This window comes from Phasianus colchicus, chromosome 2 (assembly GCF_987193195.1).
Source record: "Phasianus colchicus chromosome 2, bPhaCol1.hap1.1, whole genome shotgun sequence".
Classification (NCBI taxonomy): domain Eukaryota; kingdom Metazoa; phylum Chordata; class Aves; order Galliformes; family Phasianidae; genus Phasianus; species Phasianus colchicus.
The window spans coordinates 17,475,427-17,484,488 of NC_143437.1; the positions used below are offsets into that span (position 1 = coordinate 17,475,427).

Below are 9,062 nucleotides of genomic sequence, written 5' to 3' on the forward strand. Positions count from 1 at the left end.
CGTTAAGAATTCTCTCCTACTCTTCTCTTACCATGATACTATTCCTATGTGTATACATGAAACTACATGAAACAAGAAAGCAGGGTAGAAAAAAGATCAAGAAATACTAAATAGTAGTAATAATTCATCTTGCTGAAGTATGTGTAACGTTCAAGGTGTTTGATGATCATTCCTCTTGAAGTGTGACATTTGAAAAGTAAACTCAGTGCAGGAAGATTTGAAATTACCAGAAAATTTGAAGTTGAAGTTGCTTACCATGTCTGGGCTACCTGTTTGTCGAAGAACAGGAAAGCATTCAGCTGTACTCTGCTTGACTGCTCCCACAAGAAAGTAGTATAGCCACAGTGCTTTTTCTTGTGAGAAGTTCTGCCTAGGCTACAGCATTCATCACTGAAAAGCTGTTGATAAGAGAAAATGCAAGATCGCTTGTGCCCATACATAAGAAATAGACATCACTTCAAGAACAAGCCTGTTCTTACTGCAGAGACCACTACTTTGTTCTGCATATGCAGCTGCTTGCTTAATAGCAGATGTATCTAGAGGAAGTTTTCCCTCTAGTCATCTTATTTCTGTTGGGACAAGATCAAGAAAAAGTTTATCATGCCATTCTTCCCTCCCTTTTCCTGAGGCTAGCCACATATCTAAATCACAATGACTCTCTACCAGGGCATATTGTGTGGTAGCTTAAGCATGCATAGGGAGTGGAGATGGTTCAGAGAAGTTTCAACACGAAATTTGCTGGTGTAGGATCAATTGGAAAATTTTGAACATTTTTGTCCTTAAGAAGTCTTGTCTGTTACTGCAGGCTTGATTGAAATACAGGATTCATCAGAGAATTGCATGTGTACAGTTACAGATTGCTATAAAGGCATATCTACATGGTAGAAATACCCTGCTTTGTGCAAAGTACAACAGAATTTGGTTTTCCCCTAAGAATTGAAACTCAAGTTACAAAAGAGTGCACTTCCCTAAAGCTGTGTCTTGAATACCATGCAGGAGGCAAGGGCACCATCTGAAACCAACTTTTCTACTTGTCATCCACCAAAACAGGTATGGCAGCCTGCAGATTCATCCATAGTACTGGCACTTTAAGCAAAGGAGAAGTGCCAGTGACCAAACAAGTCAATAGCATAAGGCCACCTTACTGATTGTGGAACTTGGTTTTATATTGGAAAATAATGAAAGTTCCGCTGCAGCTCTGCACTTCATCTGGTGTGAGAACAAAGGACAAGGGGGTGGAGACACTGAGCTCATTATGTAACACTGCCTGCTAACCTATTAAAGATCATTTCTCAGCATTTATAGATTTTAATTTAAAGCATGTGTTGTGTACTTACAAGCTACATTTAAAGCCTTAACAGAAAAGTTTTAATATAGATACAGAACCAGAAACCATAACTACTTTTTGACTGACATATGGCTCTAAGTAAAAAGTCTTGCTTGGATCTGAAAGTATGGAGTCATGCAGACAGAAGGGTGCAGCTATTTAACCTGGGATAATTTGGCTACTGTCCTGGAACAGACAGGTTCTACAGCAAAACTAGAATGCCAAAGGCAAAAGGCATTTTGAAAGAGGAATAAATCCACGCCTGTCCTGTGGGAAAACTGCCTTGGATCAGACTCCAGGATGCATTACTTACTCCACTTAAGCAACTTCAAATAATCAGGGGCAGGGGAAGGAAGTGTGGAGAACCATGAACAGCAATTTACTCTGAAAACTTTGAGTTGCTCAGAAAGCCCTGAGGGGCATTCAGAGCTCTGTGCTATTTAACTGCAGCTACAATACTTGGATGACATTTAACAGTTGACCCTCGGTCAGCTGTGTTTTGACAGTTAAACTCCAGGCTGATTTCACATAAAGGAAGAGTTTAACTGACAACCTAGTAAGATGCTTTAGTTACACAGGACAGAATAAACTCAAACAGCTCATTAATTCCATCTGACTAGAATTAAAAATAACTGTCAAGGTCCTTAGTGCTTTTTAGGTTGAGTTCATCTTCACTGGCTAGTTGATACTGCCTCCAACTTTCAGGTTATGCCTTCAACAATTACACCAAGCTGTTTCTGCCAGATATATTTTAATAGCATTAATGAAGATTATTTAATTCCTTAAACAATGAGGACACTGTCCATATGAATAAGAAGTTTGTTAATGTTTGTTAATGTTTCTTATTTGTGTTGTACCTTTGGACTGAAAAAATAATAGTTAAGAATATATATACACTACAAATTCAGTACTCCCAAATGATCTTAGTTTCTTCTCAGTTGTTCAGAAGGTTCTTAACTTTCTTTTTAAGAATGAAGCTATGCTGCAATATAGGTCAGCTCTGAGATGACCTGCTTCTAGCACAACACCTGCTAATGAAGTTAGATGCAGATAACTCTTATGCAATGCAGAGGTTAGATACCTTAGAAGGGTAGTTACCCATGCTGGCAAAAAATCTAACGAGTTCAGATCCAAACATTAAGTCTTACTGGCTCAGATTAACCTAGTACAAGCGTTCCTCAAATCACAGCTAGAGGTTTCAGGAAGGTTATGGCAAGCATAGATAACTTCCTCAGATCTCTCCACCATCCTGCACTTAAAGTGTTTATAATTAGACTTGAAAGTAGGCTACTAAGCCTAACAGAAGTTGTTCACCTCTGATCTCAGTTTTCCTAGATAAATAAAGATAATCAATTTATCCAGTCTTTTAGCGATAAAACATTATAGAGGGACTTCCCATCCTTCATTTTGCTATGGTGAGCCATCAACACTGAAGATACTTCATACCACTATTCAATTCCTCACTTGAGCAGACATACAAGAAGGGGCTTAAAAATAAACTGTTTTACAATTTAACTCCATTCAAATCTTCCAAACTAAATTTTCTACGGAGTAAAAAGAATAGGCAGTAATTCTCAACAGTTCATTCCACAACACCACTCAGTAGGAAAGCCCTTCTTGCAGCAACCATTTGAATACTAGCTTGATCTAGATATTCAGTGTTAGGGGATCAGTTAAAAATTCACCCAATATTACTTTAATCTTTGCTTTTTAATTACACATAAAAATACTGAATAAGGTATACTTGGACATTACACTGTACCCTGAGCAATATGCTGGCTAACTATTACATCATTCGCATCACAATGAGGTCATGTTGTAAATAGTTGGTTGGCACACCTTCATACCACTTCTGTTACTTAATCACAGATAAGGGCCCAGGCTTCTATAAAAAAAAAAAAAAAAGCAAAGCTCTATTAGAAATACAACTGCAATCAAGTGAGGGTTAAGATGTAAGGATGTATGCTTCTCAGGTAAAAAAATGCAGGCATTAAAGTCATCTAAAAATGAAATTATAGCAGACCAGCATGGAGAGCAGCCTGAGCCTCCCACCTTTATCAGATTCCACCTTTTAAATAAGAACACATCATAGAATCAGCATTTGATATTTGGGAGCAATTTGTATCCATCTTCCACAACTTAAGACCATCAGCAAGGCATTAAATGATACAGAAGAAATACACTGTATTGAGGTATATAAAGGTTCTTTAGAGCTCAGTAAATCCATTCTTTGTTCCCACTTTAAATGCTTCAAGTAATTCAATAGCATCACCTGTGCTCTCACCACATTTTATTATGTAATTAAGACCAGTGTTTATGTAGGGAAGGTTTAAAAAAAAAAATAGGAAGAACATTTAGCAACAGCTTTCTGCACACATAAAGGACTAATAACTGAAAAGGTCAAGTTGCCAGTTGCTGTAGTTAGCACTGTTTGCCAGAACAGTATCTGGTTCAACTAATTTGGTTTTCCATACCAGCCAAATTTCCAAGCAAGTGTAAATATTAGAGCCAGTATTTAAATCCATGGTAACAGCAGAACCAACCAGGTTCTACCTTCTCATTTTCCTTTGCAGATAAGAAGAATTCCAAACCATAGCAAGATTTCTGCAGTACGAGAAACCTCAATTCTGCTAAGTTCCCTCACAGCAGGTACAACTTCAGGCACTGGCTGCTCAAGCTATATTCTAGCACGAGTCACTTAAGGAGTAGGAGAGGACACTCAAGAACAGCAATACCATCAAAATTCCCCACCTTTTAACAAGGCCACCACGTAAGCCATCTAGAACATGGCTATTTCATTCTAAGTGACACATTGCTCCTTTAGAGTACTTTCTGTAGAGCAGGTAACTTACTTTTGAGTAATGCTTCAGATAACATTACCTACTTCAACAAGAGCAGATATTTAGTTTTTCCACCTGTGAATCAGGAAATAAGTTCAACAGAAGATTTAAGTTGACCAAATCATGTTAGTTTAGAATTAACAGATAAGTACAGCATCTTAATACTACTATCACCTAAACTGCATGGTAGGGACAGTGTACTACATTAAGAACTTTTAAAATATGAGCGCCAAACATTTCATACAGATTTAAACACCTGCCAAAGTAAATTCTGTAACAAAGAGATTTAGCATTATGTGTATAACACTGATCCTTAGGCAAACACACACATTTAACCAGTGAATCTGAGTACTGCTAGGAATGTTGTAGATGGTAGTAGCCTCCTACAAAATAACCTTAAGAATGCATTGCTGTGTTGCTGTGGATCTTAACTCAGGACACTAGTTAACATCTTTAGCAAGAGACCTTGTACCAGTCACTTCAAAGCAAGCAGACAAAGTTTTTTTGGTTGCCAGAAGTTTAATCTTGCTTCACTTCACCCTTTAATTGCCTTTTCATGCGCGAGTAAGGGCTGATTGTATCATCCATCACGAAGTCATAAAGTACTTTTATCCAAGAGTTATACTGTGGCAGGTTGTCGTAGTATTCAGCTGCTATTTTCTTCACCTAAAGAGAGACACAAGATTCATTTACTATTTACATTACTATTTCCACTAGCACCAGTTTAGATGTTAGACAGTAGAAGAACAGCTATTAGTGTCATAATGTGGCAATTTCTTGAAACACAGTAGTTTGAAAAGTTGTACACTGGAGAGGAGAACCAGAACAAGCTGAGCCTACCCCTGAGGTCTGTTTACTGTGCTGCCTACAGAACCATGCAGCTCACCAGCCCCAAGAAAGCACAAAAGCTGTTGGCTTGCTGGCTGAAATGACTCAGTTCAGAGCTGGCTCATGTATATACAAGTCTCACTAAAAAAAAAAAAAAGATGTTGCGAAATTGAAAGAGTTAACAGCCATTTTAATATAGAGTTTCAAACCTCACTCTGAACACTATTTCTCAGGAACATCTCATTTCTAAGAATGAATATAATCAGCTTCTGAAGATTTTACTCTTAGATGTAGGGGCTGAACAGACTGCTTTTGTAAGCTAGAGGTCTAGAAATGCTGGAGTTTCAATCAGGTATCCTTATTATTTACTTCTAGTTAACTATCTGAAGCCTTAAGAGCCTGAACACAACAAAACTGAGTTTTCACTGAATTCCACAGAATTCCTGTGTCAGAGGATTATTGTTAATTTCTATAAGCAACAAACAAACCAAGTTGTTTACATGCTAGGTTCAGAGCTGAGGATACTTCTGATTTATCATCACACCTATGAAATAGGTCATCTAAAGCAGGGGCAGCTCAGCAGTACCCCACTACTTCAGCTATCTTCAGCTCACCAAATAGCAAACTCCAGTCCAACAAAGTTAACTACACTTCTTTTAAAAACAACCCTCATTTTCTTATTAAAGCCATAGACTACCAGTCTTGTAGCAGCAAAAACGAATTCCCTACTTAGAACTTACATATATATGCATTAAGTAAAATCTGGTTCATCAGCACAAACCTAGGTACGAACAGCAAGTCAGTGAGTCCCAGCATCTTGAGCTAGAAGAGGGAGGGAACCAATGTGAAAGACCCATCTGCCACTTGTGCAGATGCCACAGGCCTAAGTCTTAGCTTTGAAGCCTTAACTGTCAGTGTACAGCTGACACTTATCAAGGGGTTCAAAGGTTCTCACTAGACAAAACTGAAACTGCTTCAGAACAGAAAGCTATTGAACATTTGTAGAATTACAACACACACTAGCAGTATCTCTAGTCTTATCTTTTCCTTACCAGAGAATGTCATTGGTAAAGGAGATTGAAGAATAAATACACATTATTTTACTTAAGATACCAGAAACAGAGCTGACAAAGTTTTGGAGGTTCCTTTAACTTCTTAATTAGATTTCTGCATACTTCCAAACTGAAAAAAAAAACACTGGAGGCCTGCTGTAATTACGGAAACCTAGGAGTCAGATAAAACACAAAGCCAAGACAGCATGAGGACAGGCCTTTCCCCTCCTTTAAGAAATGGTGGAACAGCAAATTAGGATCTGTTCAGCATTTCTCCCCCATTCAACTCTTAAGCTTAATAGATTCTCCATATTCTATTAACTTCTGGGGTTTTTTAAGCTTGCATTCTTCTAAAAGCTTGTGTTCTTCCCAATTTTCACATCAGAGTAGGGCTCAGCTTAAGAAAAAGAACTGCCTCAGAACTAAACTTACCAGTGGAAGGCTCTTGCCAGGAATATTGGGGAAGTCATGGTGCTCGTTGTGATAGCCAACATTAAAAGTGAGCAAATTAAGTGGCCCATAATAGGAGTAAGTCTCGTGCCCCTTTAAGAACATGTAATGTTCAGCTATGAAGTGTCCTGAAATCGGGTGCAATCCAAGGCCAAGTACTGAGCCAGCAAGCATGTAAAAAAGGGATTTGGCTCCCCACAAATAATAGATCACAATATCGAAGGAAAGCTGAGCCAGCAAGTTGATGATTTCAAGTCGAGTAATTGGTTTGGGATTAATGCAGAGGGGTCTAATGGCATAGAAAAATGGCTGAAGAACAATCCAGATGAACTTCCTGAAGCGAGTGCAGAAAAACCAGCCTTCAAAGTTGGTGGGAATGTCCACATCGATTCCATCGCCTCCCAGGTATCGATGGTGATCCATGTGGTATCTCTTGAAGGATATCGAATAGGGCAGCCCGAGGGGGAGGTTGGCAAATATTCCAAACCACCGATTCCACATCGCTCTGCCGTTGCCAAATGCACTGTTGTGAGAGATCTCGTGAATGGCCAGAGTCATGGAGTGGCTGATGCAGCTCCCAAACACGTACGCCCAGAAGACCACCCACTTCCAGTCCAGGTCTCTAACCAGATAGAAGGCAGTCAGCTGCGCCGCGACCATCAGCACCACCACCCAGATCAGGTTGTAGTCCGGCTTCATCAGCGCTTTGATCTCCGGGTGTTTGGCTACAGGGGAGAGAGTTACACAAGATACAGATACCACAGAACCACCGAGGTCAGAAGAGACCTTCAAGATCATCGTGTCCAACCATCAGGGCACCACCACAAACCTCTCCTCACAGAGTTCTAGCCTAATAAAGCCACAGAAACACACAGACATCCTTCCCCCTCCATTCAGCGAGGACTCATCTACCACAGGAACAAAAACACGCTTTTAACGATACCAGAATTCAGCCATTTCCACATTTTTTCAATCGCTCAGCGGCTTGCCAGTAACGTGGCAAGCGCTAATGTCACCTCAACCTATCTGGGAAGGAAATGGCGTGGAGCCGACAACGAGCACACAGCGCACAAGCCCAGCTATGAGCTTTCCGGTCACTATCCAACACCGTCGCTGTCCGCCCTCCCTCTCTCCCTCCCTCCTTCCTTCCTTCCCGCTCCTTCCCCCCCCCTCCGCCCCATCCGCCCCGCTCAAGGCGGCGGCCGCCACCCCCACGCCCTGAGGCCCGGCCCAAAGCCCCATCCCCGCGCGCTCCTCCGCAGCCCCGCAGCCCCAGCGGCTCGGCCCCGGCGCTCCGCCGCCTCCAAGGCTCCTCGACGGCGGGGCCGGCAGCCATTTTGCGGGGAGCCCCCTCGCCACGCAGCCCGCGCCAAGGAGCGCCTCCGCCGCCTCCCCTCACCCAGGATCTCCTTGCGGCGGTCGGCGTGAGGCTGGTCCGTGTACACCCACTCGAAGTCCTCCCTGGCGACGGTGTTACCCATGGCGACAACTCCGCTCACCCCGCTCCTCAGCCGCCTGACTGCCGGCGCCCCCCGGCACGTCCTTTTATATGGCTGAGAGAGTCCCCGCCCCCTCGTATCGTTCTCTCTTCTGATTGGACATCTCGAGCTGTCAGGCTGTCAGACCCCGCCTCCCGCGCTCCTCGCTCTTCCCTCAGGGGCCGCCTGGCTGCCGGCGCCTCAGCGGAGCAGGGTGGGGCGGGCCGCTGCCCTCAGGGTAGCGGTGTCGCGGTCGCGCCGTGAGGGGAGAGCCGTCCCTTCGCTACTCGGCGGAGCAGGAGCCCAGTTGCCCACCCTGGGCCTCGTCTGAGCTCAGCCCCGCTGTCGTGAGGGTCTGTAACGCCGCGGGGCCGGAGCACGGAGCAAGACGCGTGGAAGGAGCTGGCGTTTCGAACCGGTAATAGCGTTGTCTGCATTATTAGTTTGGAATAATGCTGTATGCATAATTAATTAGGAGTTAAGGACACTCCGTGGCTTGTAATTCTCGCTTTACCTCTGAGAGCCCTCTGGCACCGCAGCGTCACGGAAACCAAAAGTCCCTCTGTCCCCATCCCACAATTCAAAATGGCAGAAAGCACCGCCCGCCCTGTGGGGAGGTCAGTTCGCCGTGCCCCGCGCACCCGGCTGCCACCACAGCCACCTCCCCGGCCCGCCCTGCGGACACGAGGCAGTCCAGGGGTAACAGCCGTGCCACGCGCTGTGGGACAGCTCTCGTGCCGGGGTCCCGGCCTGCCTGCCCTTCAGAGGCGCTGTCTTCAGACAGCGAGGTTGGACTAAGGGCAGGGGGTACGAGGTGGAACGCAGGAGGTTCCGTACAGACGCAAGGAAAAACTTCTTTACTTCGAAGGTGACGGAGCACTGGAACAGGCTCCCTGAGAGGTTGTGGACTCTCCTTCTTGGAGATGAAATTCAAGATCTGCTTTCCTGTGCGACCTACTGCAAGGAATGGCTGTAGCAGGGGGTTGGACATGATGATCTCCAGAGGTCCCTTCTAAGCCCTATGATTCTGTGAATGTGATTCTGGGCGATTCTGTGCCCCTTTCGGCTGTTTGGACACGTCCAAAAG

General features: G+C 43.7%; 1 protein-coding gene across 1 annotated transcript; it reads right to left on the reverse strand.

Annotated features, from left to right (window-relative positions):
- Positions 1-3,018: 3,018 nt before the first annotated feature.
- On the reverse strand, positions 3,019-8,192 carry DEGS1 (delta 4-desaturase, sphingolipid 1). Its single transcript, XM_031596381.2, has 3 exons — positions 7,897-8,192; positions 6,480-7,222; positions 3,019-4,833 (listed from the first exon to the last, which is right to left on the reverse strand). Exons 1-3 carry the CDS (start codon positions 7,976-7,978, stop codon positions 4,687-4,689), a joined length of 972 nt encoding a protein of 323 aa, XP_031452241.1. The 5' UTR covers positions 7,979-8,192; the 3' UTR covers positions 3,019-4,686.
- Positions 8,193-9,062: the final 870 nt, after the last annotated feature.

Bases quoted from the DNA above. Each gene is read 5' to 3' on its own strand.
- DEGS1 (XM_031596381.2), bottom strand. From the start codon at position 7,978: ATGGGTAACACCGTCGCCAGGGAGGACTTCGAGTGGGTGTACACGGAC. The intron at 7,223-7,896 runs GTGAGGGGAGGC...TCTCCCCTGTAG, and splicing joins CCGCCGCAAGGAGATCCTGG to CCAAACACCCGGAGATCAAA. The intron at 4,834-6,479 runs GTAAGTTTAGTT...GTCTCTCTTTAG, and splicing joins CTGGCAAGAGCCTTCCACTG to GTGAAGAAAATAGCAGCTGA.